The sequence below is a fragment of the Oryzias latipes genome, chromosome 9, assembly GCF_002234675.1.
Source record: "Oryzias latipes chromosome 9, ASM223467v1".
Lineage (NCBI taxonomy): Eukaryota > Metazoa > Chordata > Actinopteri > Beloniformes > Adrianichthyidae > Oryzias > Oryzias latipes.
The window spans coordinates 6578133-6596297 of NC_019867.2; the positions used below are offsets into that span (position 1 = coordinate 6578133).

Genomic DNA, 18165 nt, shown 5'->3' on the forward strand with positions numbered 1-18165 from the left:
CTGAAGCATGATGGGATTTCTGCCTGTCACTAAAAGGCAGCAAGAAATCATACAAATGGGTAGCATAGTTATGATTATTTCGCAACATAGCAGGTTAAGGCGCACACACAAAAAAAAATATTCTCCCCGTTAACTGGAAGCCTGAGTGCAGAAGTTTTGCTCCTTTTGTGTTTTTTTTTTTACTGTTTGGTTTCAACACTAGGTGGCAGTAAAGACTCAGAGTGGCTGGAGCTGAGGATGCGGAGCAGCTGCCCTGACTTACGACCGCACAGACAGCCGTAAAATGCCACAGTTCCCAATAAAGTCAAACATCGATTCATCTCCTCGTCCAAAGGTCCGTGTCAGAGGAGCTCCAGAGGCCTGACTCAGCACGCCCATCCACGTTTAGCAGGAGAACCACTCACAATGAGGGCTTTGGGTCTTTTCTGTTAAAACACAGGAGATGACTTGCTGTGTACAACACAAAAAAAGGACTTTTATTATCTATCGACTTTACATAAGCACAAAACAGGAGCAGCTTTAATTACAAACGCCAAAACGGCGATTTCACAGTGGATTACCGGAACTCCATCAAAAATCTACTGCTATTTCTTTGCAACCAACCTTAGAAAAAAAAACCACTGCAAGAAATGTCTCTTTCACAGAGTTGTAAAAAAAAATATATATATATATATAAGCAATTTACTTGAAAATACAAGCTTTTTAAATGAGAGCTTTTAAATGAACAGAGGCTTCCCTAACAAAAGGATGAGATTCTGCAGCTGAACAAAGCTGGAGAACATTAACTGTAGAGATACTGTGTGATGAAGCAATGCAGCTTCTGTCTGTTCTCTGACAACTGGAACAAAGGACTGACACCCAGGAAGACACCTCCTGTCTGACGCTCCTCCAAGAGGACCTGAATTAAAATCAACACAGCCACAGCGTTAACAGACAGTAATCAGGGTTTTTTTGTTCACTTTTACTTTAACAGTGTGGGAGCTCGGTTTGTCTTCTTTTACGTCACTTTTCTACAAAAAAAAAAAAAAGCAAAAAAACACAATTGGGGCACAAGAGGATAATTGCCAAATCTACCTCAAATCATAAAATCTGACTGCCACAGGAGACTTTAGCACATATATCTATATATGGGTTAATGAATGCCTAAATTTAAAATGGAAGTTTTCATCGACCTGAGAAAATCAAACCTCTGAAAGCTTGAGCGCTAAACTATTTCAGTGGAAAATTGGTGGACTAATATTGACCCATAAAAAGTATTTTATTTCAATCTTTTTTCAGATCTAATGGGAGTTAAATCGGATGCCAGTCAGCCATGCTGCCCCTCCTCTTTATTGTTCTTTGCAGAGTCTGCAGACGGAGACGGCAGATGCTGATTTTCTTCGCCACAGGACAAATCAGATCATCTTTGTGCTTTATGCTGCATGAAAAACAACGTTCAGACTTTAAAACTGTCGCAGCGAGATGATAAAAATGCAAACTAACTGCTCTCATCAATGTTTGCACTTAGTTTGTGGAGTGAGAGCAGACTTTATCGTCACGAAGAGAGTTGGAAAGAAAACATTTGACTTTCTTTTCCCAATACCTGTAGACCAATACACAAATTATTTTGGGGGTGTTACCAATAAAATTACTTTTTAATTAAAACATTTTCTCTGGAAAATTGATCCATTTGTTTTTAGGCAAAAGTACCCATATGCTAGCTTAAAAACTCAAACTTATAGATATAAAAAACCTATGAAAAGTTTAGGTAAACCAAGTCATCAGGTTAATATGTTACATTACTTTAACATGATCGTTTACAATGATGTAAGAATGATGCTGACCCCCCATTAGTCTAGATTTTATTCAAAATTTAACCTGAAGGCTAAAAAAAGTTATTAGCTTAAAAATAATTGGTTGTAGAACATACTTAAGAGGAGTTATGACTAGGGCTGGATTAATAAAATTGATCTCAATCAATTTCAAGCTTGATAAATCAGTAATCAATCCAAAAAAGTAGAGATAGATCTTTAATGCCTTTCCTTTTCCAGTGACTTAACCCACAACATCGGTAAAACCAAAGTCCGCCAAATTGATGCGAACGTATAAAGGAATTTCCCCCAGAACGGCTAATGCTAAAGCTCGTTCGACCTAAACGTACATTGTTGACTAAATAAACAGCTTCATATACTCACAGGCAGGAATTTCCCAAACTCTTTCGAGAAAACATTTTTAACCATTTGTAGTCTAAAGCACGTTATTTTTGCTCAAATTTTCTGGAATATAGTGTAATGCTAGCGCCACCTAGTAGCCAAGCTAAAACGCCCTCCAGGAGAGGCGGAACATCATGATCCGCACATTTTTGTTGGAGCTTCTCCTTTCAATAATTTTACAGTAAGGGTCCTGGCTCGACTCGCGTCCTCGGCCGTCCCCCCAACTCCATTTAAATATGTAGTTGTAGAGTTAGATAAGTGAATTCTTCTCAATGAGTTCTGGTAAATCGCCTGTTCGCGCTGGGGGAGCATCCCTCCTTCATGTGGGCACCCCTGAGGTTTCTTCGTTCTTTCCGGAATTCGTTTTTTTAGGAGTTTTTCCTTACCGTGAAGGGGGGTCTGAGGGGCAGGGATGACCGTTTAGTTTAGTCTAGTCAGTTCGTTAGTTCAATTTAGTATTTTCCTATTGAATTCTATGTAATTATGATCCTTGTTTTATGTCTATGTTTTACATTTACAATTACTGATTCGAAGCCCATCGAGACTGTTGTTGTGAATTTGGGCTATACAAATAAAATTGAATCGAACTGAAAATTAAACTGTATCAGATTCATATAAATATCTTCAAAATATATACAGATTATTAATGTATATCTATACAAATATGTCTAAATGTGCAAACCGTGTAAATTCAAAATCGAATCGGATCGAAAGAACCGAGAAAGTCACAAATTAAATCGATTCTGATAATTATGAGTGATATGTCTATGACAGCCCTTGAAATAAATCCTTGAAGTTTTTATTCTACTTAGAATTACATTTTCTGTAAAGTTTCAGGTTTTTTGTTAAATCATGTAATATTTTGAAAAGAATATCCTTAAAAAAGCTACAAATAATTGCAATTTTTTAGGGCAAATTGTAAAGTAGTAAAAAAACAGTATAAAGTTCCAGACTCTTAAGGGTTAAATGACAATAAAATTAATGTTTTGGATACATTTGATTTAAATTCAATTTGCATTTCTGTTAAATAAAAGGGAAAGATTACTTCTAAAACATTTTATTTTAAACCTCAAAAGCTTTGATCTCTAAATGTTTCATCTCCGGCGCCCGTGGCCTCATGAATTCTCTTGTAGGCCGACATTAGTGCATGAAACCCAATTTTCTTCTGTCCTGTGACATCAAAACCAGCCCAGGTTCCTGTCCGTGCTGAAGTGGGGCCTCATAGTTGTATTCCAGCAAAAGCTGCAGAGTTTTAGTTCTGACATTTGTGCTTGTAATCGGGTGAACTGGGACACACACACATTTATAGGCTGTCACCCACCCCGAGGTCTATTAGTGTTCTAACAGCAGTGTGTGCCGCCTCCTCCGAGCAACTCTCTGTGAAACACAGCACAAAGACACACATGAATGAAAAGAACAGGCAAATATCCATTATAGAAAACCAGGTCGGGATAACAGAACAAAGCCTCTACCAGTGGGATGGTAATTTTCAGACGGTGTATTATTAAAGGGCATCATTTTAAGCAGATTCCAACTCTCTGAGGTTTCATATCAGCAACTTGCAACTATGGAGACTGATCTGTGCTACAGCACAAATTCATTGGGAAAAGACAAGGTGACAAGCTTTTAAAGTTATGACACAAAGAAATGGAGGATCTTTGTGCGAGTCTGTGTTTTTGGGAGGGGATGTCATGCTGACCTCACCGTAATACTGCTTCTTCTGATTTGCTGTGTTCCACAGATGGGAGTGGATCTGTCGCACAAACTCAGCCTCTGCAGCAAAGAAAAAGAAAGAAAAAAAAAAAGCAAAGCAAAGTCAGTCTGCTGAGATAGTGGCTGGAGTATTTGCTGCTTCAGCGACATGCTGCTTTCTTGTATGTTTGTGCTTAAGGTGAAAAATAACTGCAGCTCGAAGCTTCCAGCTCCACTTTAACTTAAGAGCAAATACATTTTCTCCCCTTTCTTACTGTTATCTCATAATTTTGCACCACTAAAGTTCTCCATTCCACAGAGATCCTCTCACTCTTGATTAACCAAATCAAGAACTCTGAAGCAGTCGGCTGAAATCTGTGTTTTGACGTATATAGACGTATTGAACTGTTTTTTATTAAAGCAATGAGCCGCTATGAGGTCAAGCTAAAACTCTCTTTTTCGGCTCAGATACTGCGTCTTCATCATCATCACGCCCACGGCGCCATGTGATTGGTTCCACAAACCAAAGACCCAGTCCGAATCAAAGACCAAATGATTAAAAGTAGGGACATGAGGTGTTAACACACCTAAACCTTAGTCACAACTTCCCTTACAGCAGCATACGAGCTGTCTGAAGGGGAAAAATGGGCAAACCTTTATGGGACACGCAGGTGGTCTGCAGGTAATATCAAAGTCGTAGACGGCTCTGTGCACATTTTTGCTGTAGGCGTCAGGTTGTTGCGAACACTTATACAACGCGTGAGGGGATTTAAGGGTGAAGTAAGTAGGTGAGACGTAGGCACATCGCACGGGTGTTTTTTTTAATACCCCCCAAACCTGCGCAGTTTGCAAAGGACCGCTAGTGCTGTTCAAGCCAATTTCTCGACTTTGATGGAAATGAGACCATCAGAGTTCAGTTTGCGTGGACATGTTACGGGCACTAATGTATCATGTGCACACCCAGGTGTGGTCAGTTAGAAGTCAGTGTGTGCACCTCACTAATGACTGGTATAGACATAGTACAACTGTTTGTCATAATTATATGTAACTTACATTGTTCTTACGACAACGGTACGTTCCATTTTCATAACGTCCCTTTAAGTAGCCGGACAAGTCTCAAGGGAACTGCGCTCCCTTGAGACCAAAAACCAGCAGCCCTCGTACAGGTCCAACCCCCCCCAAATGAGTGCATGTAACTAAGGCATTAAGAGTAGAAAGGTTTTTAGCTTGGAGACGGAACGTAAAGCAGTTGCTTGTCACCAGTTTAAGGTACGTAAACACAATAAAAACTCTAAAAAATAGAATATTTTGTCACAACTACAAGAAGCAATACATTCTGGGAGAAGAAAACCGCATCATCATACTGTAAATATTTACGGTAGCATCTTACGGCAGCTTGTAGCATCTCCCATTGAAAACAATGACGGGGTCTATACAGATATAAAAACAGTTTGTAGTCACTGTCAAGAGAGAATAAAGACCTCAAATCTGCCTTGATTTTTTATTACAGGAAGCACACTAAAGTTACACGATATAGAATATAAGAAGCTACAGGACAGCGAGGCACTGAAGTAATGGTCAGTCTGTTGTCTTTTGTGCGAATTCAAAAAATTCATAATTGAAGATTAAGGGTGAACTGAAGCTGTCTGTGACAGTTTGGTGTAAATAGAGGCAGGATAATTCATGACTTCAGAGATAATAGACTACAAGCCCCAAACGCTGTCATACATGATGAACACATTTCCATTTTAAACTGTTCTGTTTTCCAAACTTTGCTTGCAGATGGATGGATCTAAACTGAATCTTAGAACTCTGCCTCTTTAGTTTCTGTTTGAACTTAAAGTCATTTTGTGGTTTTTGTTGGAGGTTTTCCTTTTTTTACTGAAGAACATTTTAGGAGGCAATTCAACATTACAAGATATAGTTCCTTCAGTGATTTTTTAACTGCTTTGGTTGTTTTTTAAAGCACATTTACAGCTTTTAAACAAAGTGAGTTTGTGTTAATAAAGATTCAGTTGCCATTACTTTTATTGCAAACAAATATTGGCAACAAATATAATTTATTGACTGCATCAACAACTAATAATCAATATCGGCCCTGAAGAGAACATTAATTGATCATTACTCAAAAGCCATCTCCCATCATCATAAATGTAAATCTTTCAATTGCAAACTAGATCAAAAAGAACAACATCCCCTACTTGTTTCTATTTCATCTGATAAAATGTGGTGTACTTCAACCACACAGATAAACGTCAAGATTGATTTCCTTCCAAAGTGCAGAACTCGTACCAGCCAGAGGGGTGTCCACGATGTCCAGGGCCATGGTGGTCCAGCACAGGGTCCTCAGATGTCCAGCCAGCATGCTGCAGAGGAAGAAAAGCATGTCTGGACACCGGCTTGGCTGGCTTATCTGAAAAAGCAGACAGAATGAAAAGCATGGGTCACAACATGGGACTGTAGGAGCGAGAGTGTTTTCTTTTTGCTAGATTTACAACGATCCAGCAGCATTTTCTGCAATACTATTACAGTATTTCCTGAGCTTAGGGACCAGAGACACCTGTGAATATGCAGAATCCGCAAATACGGAGAAGAACATTTATGTACTTGGAAATAAAGTGAGGTAAGCAGTTACTTTGAAGATACTTCTTACTCTAACTGGAGGGATAATGTAACGTAAAGACATGCTGAATGTACAGAGAGGCATTACAACATGGCATCTTAAGATTATCTCATTTTTATGGAAGACTTTTAAAAATAAATAACTGTTTTCTTCTGCAGCAAAAAACTAAAAACAATTATTTGAATACAACTTTTTCCAACAGCTCCTCACTTTTACATGAGAGGCAGACTAAACTACTGAAACAATGTATGACTGTGATTAAAAATAAAGTCTGTTGGCATCTACAACTCTATAAAATTAAACATTGTAAATAAGCTTGGCCTCAAGCCTTAGTCACAACTGCCCATATGGGTGAATACGGGCTGTCTATGGGTGAAAGATGGTGAAACCTGTAACAAGAACACAGGTGACTCACACAAAATATCAAAGTTGTAGGCCGCTCTGCAAGCCCGTAGAGTGAAAATGTACATGCACATTTTTCTACAGGCACTCTACAAGCAACACGTCGTAGTAAACACTTATACAACATGCAAGGGTAAGTAAGGGGAAAGAGGATGTAGGTGAGACGCATACGTGTCGTACATATAATTTTGTAACCCCCCTCCCCAAATCCGGTGAACTGTGCAAGGGGCTTGTTAGTGGAGTTTATGTTATAAGTGTGCGCTCCTTGTGTGCAGCCTGACAGTTAGAAATTAGGATATCAATCATAGTGTAGTTTGTGTGGGCATCCTATGTATCACGTGCACACCCTGTGTGTGCAGCATTAGTAAGGGGCCAGTACGCGTACCTCACCATTGACTTGAATGTGGTGAGAGGGCACTGTGCGTCGGTATCACCCATATGGCATTTTTATGACGTCCCTTGGGATGACCGTACAAGTCTCAAAGAAAATGCAAGACACACCTGCACTCTCCTCTCTATGGCTGCATTTTCGCTTCAGGTTTTGATGCCCAAAACCGATTTTCTGACTATATCCGATTTTTTTGACGACCCGCTTACATCATCGTTTAAAAGTGACACATATCCGATTTTTGCATTTACACTATACAATGCTGAAACTACCAAACGTAGATGTTCTGACCCTGACATGCTAGGAGCAGTGCGGCCAGGCTTGTAGCCTCGTGTTAGCTGCAGAGGAGAGGGCTTTGTGATGGTTGTGCACTCCTGATGATACACAGCTTCTCAGGACTACATACAACTCGCATTTACTGGGGAATATCTGATTTGTCTGCTTACATGGCACACGCAAATGCACATATCCGACTTATATCTGATCTGAGAAAATCTGAATTTTCCTGCTTACACGTTCACCGGTCATATCCGAGGTTCGTTGACTTTGCTCCTAATTCTGTATAAAAGTCCAACAAGATTACCAGCACACAGGCTCCTCCCACCATCTCTGGCCTTTATAGCGTCTTTGGGTCTTCCAACCACAGCTGACCTGTAACCCGTTTCCCCATAAACTGAAACTAAAATTTGTATCTAGGCCACGCACTTTCAATGGTTATTTTCCATGTTTTCTTTGGTTTTCCATCCTCCTATTTTTTTCTTCAGTGTGCACCAGTTTGATCAAGAGAGCCTCATTCACTAGTCTACTCCAAACACACAATGTCAAGATCTGTCTGGTATTTGAACTCTGGGAAGCACAGAAGAGGTCTAATCTGCGGCAAAGAGAACTCTTGGTATATCTCTCCCGAGATGGACCACTTGAAAGACGGTTGCATCATCATGGTGTTTGATGTTCAGAGTGACTTCGTTTGAAAAAAATGTACTGAACTCACGACCTTCACTTTTTAAAATAACAATGTTCTGTCATTTCTTTGACTCTGTTCGGCTGTCGCGCCATGATATTAAATATTGCAGTAGTCGGGTTGCACAATGATACAGGTGATTTGAAATAAAAACAAAAAACAACCTCTACCTTTTAACAATACTACTAATGATAATTCTAGGAAACATGAACCATGACTTCAGGCACCAGGTTCCTGTGGTCTTCTAGAGAAAACTTGCAGTAGATTGATGTGTGACAATCTGTGTGTTGCTTTTGACACGTGAAGCTGGATATTAAATGAATAAACAAGAACAAAGAGATGTGAATTTACAAACGCATTTCTGTTAATATCGTGGATATGATAGAAGGTCAGTGCGTTCTGTAGAACAATGAAGTCATGCTAAACAGTTCTAACAACAACAGATTTAAAGTCCCATTCCGATCATCTTTTGATCTGTTATCGAGCATTTGCAGTGGTAATTTAATTATGATTATGCTGTTTTTAGACAAAATTAAAAAAAACTTAGTAGTTCATGAGAAATTTGCCACAGAGTTGAGGGCAGGACTGATAGCACAGAGTAAGCCAGCCCCAATTTCCAATCATCCCTTTGTTTACGCCCTCTTCCACTAGCTCACAGCCCCTCACAACCCCAACCTAACTTCAGTGGTGCAACAGAAATGGCGAGCAGTATCAGAGATATCCAGCCGTAAAGTTTACAGCTAAATGTCAGCTCATACAAGGAAAACAAGAACATACATGGATCTGCTTTCCTGCAAGTAGATGCACTGGAGTGGAGCAGAGCAGAGCAGGGCAGAGCAGAGCAAGAGCTTCTGGCTTGCTGAATGTAAATTTTAAATGTAACACCTGAGATTTTTTTTGTCTGCTCCTGATTCCCAACGATTTGAATAAAGAAAAACACATAAACACCAGAAATGGGATTTTCATTGGGGTGGGTCTTAAATGGGTTTGTCCCTACACAAAATCTAATTAGCTCTTTTTTTGGGACAAGTATAATGTATTAATCTAAAATAATGTTCTTTTGGGGATTAGAAATCTCTGAGCCTCATCTGCAGCAGATTTTTTTTGTAGCAGCCTGTGCACACTGAATGTTTGAGGCAAAACTGTAAAGGAACTGTTAGGAAATATTTTCCTTTCTGCTTGGTATGGAGGTGTTTTCTGTCCTTATTTAACACCTAACCCAATGGCAAGAGAGAAGGGGTGTAGGGAGATGATGAGTGGGTGCACTGGATGCAGAGAGTTGAGAAAGAAATGTTGTATAAACTTTGGCAAGGCTCTCTGTTTCACAGACAAAGCTGAGGTACAACAGCGTGGGTGTTTTTTACTGGACTACTGTGGGCAACCAGTACTGTGGCGCTGGTGATGAAATCAACAAGACTGCAAATGTATTGAACCTGCATAGGTTTAAAATGTTACACAAAACTAGATGAAGTAAACCCAAAATGTCGTGTACAATAGGGTTGAAAATGTGTGCATCCTCTCAAATTTGTTAGATGTGTTTTGCTGAACCAAAAAAAGGAAAATACAAAAAGCAAAACATGCAATGAAAAAAATAGTCCACTACTATAGTTTGTAAAGTTATAAGAGTGCTTCAAAACACTCTCAGCTCACCTACACCTAAACATCTCCACCCAAAACAGGCTGAGCCAACGGTAATTTTTAGTGAAGCACTCCCATAGTGGTAGTTTTACAGGGGGGGGAATGGTAAATATGAAGTCCACTAAGGTGATGAAAGCACTATTGTGTGTATGTGTGCGCACAAATAGATGAGTGGGAGGCAAACGCTTAGGATAAAAGGCTCTGTGCGGCTGCAGTCCATTTACTAATCCATATCCAAAAATCCTCCAATATAGAAAAAAACCTGAGATCAAAATGTACCATCACGAGTCATTTATTGAGAGCTCGTATTATGCTTTTAGCGGACAATCCTCGTAAATCATTTGCATGTGAAGTTTCATCACACTCAACTTACAGTTCTAATACAGTCTAATTGAATTACATTTAATTGAAGTTTTTAGGTGGAGCCCCTTTTTCTTTTTACACGTATATTTGAGCAAATCAGGTTCTGGAATGATTTTTGATACAAAGCATCAGAATTTCTGTACTTTCACAAAGCCATGATCAGCAGATAAAGTCCATTTTGTCCAATGTTTTGTCCAATGTGAATACACAACAATCTAATCACTCACAGTGAAATTGGCACAAATGAAAGCTCTAGTAAAAATAAACAACAGATAAAAAACAAACCTCCCTACAGTTGAAAATGCAGAAGAGTTTGTTTTGGTATAAAGTTGTACTTTTGAAACATGTACCGGTAGGTAAACTAATGTACTTGCATTGATTTTGTGCTCACCTCCTTCTTCCAACCTACTAGACTTTTGTGCCATAGCTGATGTATCGGTATTTATGTGCCTTTATCTCTTTTATTTTCCCCAACTGCTTATAGTAAATGCTCGCCTTTGCAGAGTTAGGATCTAAGTTGGCGCTCTATAAATAAACTGAATGAAGGGAAATTGCTCTCTTTTGAAGCAGCCTCTAGTGGTCATTTAAGAAACAATCTTTGGTTCTCTTCAAGTTGGTTAAGGTTTTGGAACAGACTGTGGGGGTTGGGTAAAACAAGCCTTTTTAAATACTTTATAGGGGCTAATTGAATTTTTAATTAAGTTCTGATCTGTAAATCATGAAAAGGTACCACAAAGTCAAACTGGGGCCGAGTGGGTATGGAAATGTGTTCACAGGTTACGTTTCATGCTATCATAATCCTGAGAGAGTCATTTCAAAGCCACTTTGCTTCATGAAAGACACCTCAGTTGTGTCAAGCCGGTAGTCCCATTAAGAAAACATTGGCTGTGGGGTGTTGCATTTAAAAGAAGATTAAAAACAAATCAATTATTAAATACAAATCAATTATTAAAAATAAATTCGGGGAGAAAAAAAAGATGTTGCATTAATGACAGAAAAGCCTCACACTTTGCATTAACATCCAGGACGTAGGATTCATCTGTGTAACACAATTTTAAAATTATTCAATGTTAAGGCATGTTTTTAAGTGCAGCTATTTGAGAGGAAATCACTAAATCAATTTTTGAAAGTCTAAGTCAATACGACCCCCCCCCCCCCACTCTTCTTTTCTGTCCGGTCCCACAAAAAACGGTTACGATTAATATGAATAAAGTTTGGTCTAAATTACAAAGGGGGTTTATTCAAATATAGGCCTTGTGTCAGAAGATTCATAACTTCATGTTGTAACTGTAAAATATGTCCAACACAAGAGGCCTTCACCTCTCATCTGTTTGCTCAGCTGTTGGACATGGCAAGTAAAAAAAAAAAAAAAATAAAAAGCTCACTCCTAATAGGTGAGAGTGGTTGTCATAGAAATGATGACTCAGACCGATTCTGTCCAATCTCTGTTTTCTGACTGTCTGGCTCCAACATGGCGGCGAACGCATCATGAAAAAATGGTGAGAGAATTGACTTCATTTCGCTGGAGCTGGAAATCATTTTCTATGGGTGACTTCACACTGAGTCCAGTCAATGCTCACATCTGAGTTAATGAGTATTTTATTGTCACAAAACACAATTAAAAAATGTAACTTTAAAAACTAGTAGACACAATAATAGGCCATGAGCGTTTCTGCACCAGCACAATTTAGACAAGAATAACTTCAAAAACAGGTTGTTGGACATAAAACAATGGAAAAAAAAGAGATGTGTTCATAAGTGCTAAAGCTCAAGTATTACTTGTAGAGGTTAAGTCTTAGCCAAACTTAAATGTAAGTTAGTTTCAAGTCTAAGGCCCAATCCCTTTCTTTTACTAACAGTACATTGTAGATGTGTGGTAAACTTTGTTCCATCCCATAATATAATGCTCCTTTTAGGGAGCAGAAGTTAAACAAAAAGCTCTTTGTACCTTGTAGGACCACAGGTCCTGCTCCTCACAGTCGGAGTCGCTGTGGTACGGGTCGTCAGTTGTGGTCCATTTCAGAGAACTCTCCTTCTTCCAGAAGTCGCACTTAGGAGCAGCTGCAGGATTCTAGAAATCATCACTTCTTTTATTTTCTTTCTTTTTTTGCTAGAGCACATGATGTGGTGCATTACTGTAGCTGCTTTGGTGGTATTTCTCTGAAGATGCGCCTTTATTACTTTGTGTGCTGAAAATCACATGGGGATTAAGAACTTTTCCAAAATCACAGACGGCAGCACAAATCCCAAAACACCATCGATTTCAATCTTTTGAAAAACCCCTGATTGAATTCAGAATCAATCCGTTATCTCAGACACAACTGACACTGATTCAACTTCAAACACGTTATGGCAAAAAAATATCAACAGCAGCGCAGAAAATACAGAGTAGGGGGTACATTAAATATGCATTTGTATAGAAAACCTCTCTGAATAATGAAAGCATCTTTTGACTTTATACACTAAGTGAAGGCCGCTTTAAATAATTTAAAATAAAAGCACAGGTTTGGAATATTTTGAAGTCTTACTTCTTCTGTGATCAGGACACCACAGCGCACCAGACTGTCGATGGCATCCAGAGCGAAACTCTGAGACGACTGGCAGGGCTGCACAGAGACGAAAAACAAGCTCAGGTACGATGCAATTAAAGGCTAAAAGGGTTTCAGTCCATCACCTATCATTGAAGTACAGATGGATACATCTGGCAGAGAACATGAGCTGTGCAGTGGAGATGCCGCACAGATCATAGAGCCAGCCGGCAGAGGGAGATATTTTTTGGTGAGAAATGGGTTTAGAAACAAAGCTTTAAGCAAAGAAGACAAGAAAAAGTAGCTGCTGAAATGAAAGGTGGGTAAACAGAAAGGAAAGGTATTACTGGCTCAGGTTCTGAGCCCTTGAAGTCAGTGTGATGAAGCACACACATACACACACGAATACGATCCAAAGCCTCTCTGCCTGAGATACAGGCAGCAGAGCAGGATGAATGGCTGTTCAGCTCCATTAAACATCCATTGAAAGAGACACACTGGGTGTGTGTTTGTGTGATATGAATACAAACTCACTGGCATGGAGCCCGGAGGCAGGAGATGGCAAAGCTGCAAGGCTCTCTCCGTCAGCTCGGTCTGGCAGAGCACCACATCAAACTCCATGTCATCTTTGACCTCTTCTCCCTCCACGCCTTCAGTCCTCACCCTGCTGCTGACGCCACTGAAAACCACCTCGCGCAGCATGGCCGACACCGCACACGCTGAGAACAAACACACCCGCTTGTTTGCTCTTGTTCTTCAGGCGCATTTGGGAAAAAGAGCACCTGATAAAGTCTTAGGCTGAAAGCAAATCCTCGTCTGACAGAGTAACACGTTTAGACAGCCCTCCAGGCTAACCTCTTCCATCAGCTCAACTGTAATGGGAAACCTCTCATCCTTATTGCAGCATTTCTCCGATTTTGTCGGCTTCACGGACAAATGATAAACAAGAAACTTATTTTATTTTAAAAGAAAGATGTCACAATGAAAGAGTGCTACAAGAGGAAAACAAAGCCTACAGACCTGGGTTCTTGACAAAAGCTCAGCTGGGAAAGTTGGGTATTTTTGTTAACTGTCACACTTTAAACTCCTATCAGAAATGTTGAGCCAAAGTGTCACAGGCATTTTTGAGGGGTATTACTTTTTAAAAATCAAATCAAATGTCCAAGTGAAGAAAAAAAAATGCTGACCAAGTGGACAGGATGGCTGATGAGCTGCTCGCCTACTTTTCTTTCCACCAGGTTGAATTGGTTCCAATTTTCTGTTGCAAATTAAACTGTGAGTAAATCAAACTAAGCATTAGTAGGGTTTTATAAGTGGACTGCAAGGCAGAGTAGTGGTTGGTGCTTTCGCCTCAAAGTGTTGAAATTCTGGTTAGCATGTTCTCCTTGTGCATGGGTGGGTTTTCTCTGGGCACTCCGGCTTCCTCCCTGAAGTTGAAACGCATGCTTTTTAGGTTGATTGGTGTCTTTAAATTGCCCCTAGGTGTGCCTGTAAGAGTGTGTGAGTGAGTGTGTGGCCCTGCAACAGACTGGTTGACCTGTTCAGGGTGTACCCCACCACCACCCAACACTAGCTAGGTAGGCTCCAGCAGCGATGTGATCCCAAAAGGGAATCAGAGGGTTCTGAAGATGGATGGATGCTCACAGCTTATTACCTGGATAAGGTGTTTCCAGACAATCAGAACATGTCAGAGCACGGTTTGTTGGAAAACAAGCAAGAATGGAGCTGTCCGTCTTTACTTTATACTATATAGATGTAGCCCACAAGTAAACCTATGTGGTTTTCTAGGACATAGAAATTCCCTTCTGAGTTGTGGGCGGGACTGCTGTTGTGGAAGTAAGCCTCTGCTGATATCCCATCATCCCTTTGTTTACACTCTCTCCCGCTAGCTTACAGCCCCTTACAACCCAAAGATAAAATTAGCTGTGCAACAAAATTGGTGAGCAATATATGAGCTATCCAGCCGTTAGAGGTAAGATCGGGCCTAAAAAATCCAGCCCGACCCGACACAGGCCCGCGGGCATTAAAGCCGAACCCGGCCAGAACCTGACCAATTAACTTGATTTGCAGGCCCGAGCCCGAAGCAAACCCAAACCCGAAAGGTTAAAATAATCTACATATTTTTATGATCATGATAAATGCATTTGCACAATGAAATAACGCTGGAACACAGAATAAGAGGCCAGACAAAGAGAGTGAAAGAGAGATCTTGATGCGCACTCGCTTAACTACGCAGAGAAATACTGCAGCCGCGGCGGTGCTTGTTTGCCTTTTTAGTTTCTCTGTTCCCCTTAAGTTTATCCTTGACTTCTTGCTGCTCCATATCGGGGATACCTAAACAAAATAGATGCGGACTTGCGGAGGGAAGATTACATTCACGACTCATGCGCAGAGCTGCGGGTGGCCGACGCCCCCCTCTTTCTGCCAGTTGCTGGACCACAGTGTGTGTCAATCAACAGTGGGCTGGTGACTGGTGGGATAGAGGGGGCGGGGTCTACCTGTGTGTGTGTGTGAGTGTGTGTCCGTTCGGTGAATGTTCTCACTCTAAGAAGAAGCTGGCTGTGCCTTTCGGTTCGTGCGGTAACCGTTCTGACATAAAGGGTTAATAAAGAGCTGTTTGACAACCGCCGCCTAAGGAGCTTCTTTGCCGCCATTACAATATATTTATTAAAAAAGTCAGCGAGAGAGAAGCCCGACCCGACCCGATCTGAACGTGATGATTGTCATTTAGTGCCCGGTCGGGTTCTGACTCGGGCTTAAGATCTTACCTCTACCAGCCGTCCACTTTTTTGTTCCAGGTGCCAACTCATGCGAGGATAACAAAGACTTAAATACGTCTACTGGTCTACAAGAGGATGCATCAGAAAGGGGCGGAGCAAAGAGCTTGTAGCCCGCTTAGCGTATTTTCTAGCGACAAATACACTCTTTTTCCAAATGGCATTGTTTTGTCTGCTCTTGATTCACAATAATTTGAATAAAGAAATACTCAAAAATGCAATTTTGAGCTTAGTTTTCTTAATATATGTCCTCCGTTTTCAAAAAAAATGTTTAAAACAGTTTTCATTGGAGTGGGTATTTAAGGTGACCTACATCGTCTTTGTGCACCTGACTCAATAATTTGAGTCTTTCAAAAATGTTGGTGAAGCACAGAACCTTGTAAAACAACAGCACGCATTTAGCATCAGGCCACACGAAAACGGTTTAATTGGCGTTTACTACACGGTTCTTTAAACATTACGATGAGAGAATTAAGTGAATTTATTGTTACAAGTTGAGGTTGGCACCGGAGCGTAAATACATTACACCAGGGCTTTCAGCAGAACAAAGCCCTCTGCCCACGTTCCTATAAAACAGAGAAGGGGAATCATTCAACCCTAATGACTCGAGGAAGGAAAGCCTCTTCTCTGCTGCGAACCACCAGTAGGTAAGGCTTCTGTCTGCCTGTGTTTCACTATGATAATGTAACTGATAGATAGCTTTGGGCTAAAAGATGAGTAAATACAGAGCTCTGGTAAGGTTAGGACACTGCCATTAGATACTTAGCATATATTAATGATAAATATTGCGGATTCTGCTGGAGAGACGTGTATTAAATAAAACATCCCTATGCATTATTGAAACTCCAGCTAATGAAACCTGTACTTTGGAGAAAAAAGAAAAAAAACAGCAAAAGCAAAAGAACAAACATCAGTGAAGATATCTGAACTCTCTATACAACTCTCAGTGGTGGCTCTGATTTACTATATAATGCAGTAGGGCAACGGTATGTGTAAAACAAAAAAACAACAAAAAAGCTGTATTCTATTATACAACACAAAAAGTACTTACAAAAAGCAACACTCCTGAATTTTTAAACATCTTGCTTTTAATGGTTTACGCCATGCAATGAATGAATTCTTTGCTAAAAGAAAACTGCTTAAGCAGGTCATGCATTATGCTACTGACAACATTACCCAAAGGCAACTGCTGACCATGAACTTCCCTGTTTGAGCACACGTTCAGGCACAGACGGCAAACGTGGAGGAGAAGCTGAACTCCACGAGACACTCCATCGCCCTTTTCCCCACAGGATCACTTAGAGATCCCAGCATAGTTCTGTGGATTGACATATCCGGAGCGCTCTACTTCCCACAGGCTGGGTTAATTATTATTATCTTTATTAGACACATCTTCCTTCCAAATAACACTTTTTTTTGTTGCTAGCAGGGAACCCACTATGTCTGTTTATTGCTGACCAGGGTGCTGAACCCAACATTATCTGTTGCTGCTGATGCAGTCCAGCAGTTTATGTTATCATGTGTGGCTTGTTTATTATAATCTTTGAAAACATAAACAGAATATAATTAGGAGGTTGACTGGATGGAAAAGCCTTTAAACCAGAAAATGAATTTTAACTTTCAGATTGATCTCTTTTTTATTTCACAGTTTGTTTTTTTGTTGGAAAAACTGGAAAACTATCAGAACAAAACTATTTTATCAAATAAAAAAAGTTTTAAGCTCAATTGTAAGTTACTAAATACAACCATAGCTAAAACATGCACTTATCTAAAAAGCAGTTGAAATGCATAAGACATTATTTTTAAAAATATAATCTGTCAATTTTTTTGGACATATTACAAGAATGTCTCGTCTGTAATTTGATACCTTTTAAAGATTTTTCCATTTTTCCTTGGCTTCTTTATGCACAATAATATAGCGTTTTACCTGGGGTGCCAGAACTTTCGATCCCCCACTCTATAATATTAATTTTTCAAAGTTATGAAAAGGCTGCCTCTTAAAGTTTTTACCCACACCAGAACATTAAGAAGAGCAGCAGCCAAGACCTCCCCCAGATATGAGGAGCCTGAAGAACGCAGAGAGGTTACCTATTCTAAAACATTGATGGAAAGTTCTCTCAACCACACATTAATTTACTGTAACTCACCTCCGACACATTCTAGTGTAAAGGCATGCGTCACTGTTTGGGCCAGGTGGGAGAGATGAAGTGCAGCAGCAGCAGATGGATGGGACATGATCAGAGGGTCTTCTCTAAAGGAGACAAAGCTTCCCCTGATTACCAAGAGCATTCTGCATTCATTTTTATACTTGGTGCAGGACTGCTGGGCTTCTTTTTGAGGGAAAAACTAACCTGGATGGTACAGCAGCGATGATAATGTGGGGAGATAGCAGAGAGAGAGAATAGTGGACGACTTCCACCAAACTTCCCCCAAAGCCGACGTCTCTGTTTCTGAACAAGAGTTCCTCAGTGAGCCAAGCCACGTCGAGACATAGGGTGGAAGCGCTCACGCCCTGTGGAAAACAGAGGCAAAAAAACAAAAGTTTAATACCAAAATTAGCAGCACGATCATTTACCATCTGGTGACATTAACTTGAACCAG

At 40.2% G+C, this 18165-nt stretch overlaps 1 protein-coding gene across 3 annotated transcripts in view; it reads right to left on the bottom strand.

The window, feature by feature from the left end:
* Positions 1-447: 447 nt before the first annotated feature.
* LOC101156981 (glycerol-3-phosphate acyltransferase 2, mitochondrial) overlaps positions 448-18165 on the bottom strand; it is a 40752-nt gene continuing 23034 nt past the window's right edge. Inside the window, exons 15-23 of one of the 3 annotated variants that reach the window (XM_011478919.3) lie at positions 17916-18076; positions 17712-17815; positions 13322-13506; positions 12788-12865; positions 12208-12330; positions 6177-6297; positions 3897-3965; positions 3514-3569; positions 448-898 (exon numbers count right to left, since the gene is read on the bottom strand). In XM_011478919.3, the coding sequence (XP_011477221.1) occupies positions 782-898; positions 3514-3569; positions 3897-3965; positions 6177-6297; positions 12208-12330; positions 12788-12865; positions 13322-13506; positions 17712-17815; positions 17916-18076 (1014 nt within the window). In that variant the 3' untranslated portion in view covers positions 448-781. The other 2 variants (XM_011478920.3, XM_020705771.2) reach the window with 2 other exon arrangements.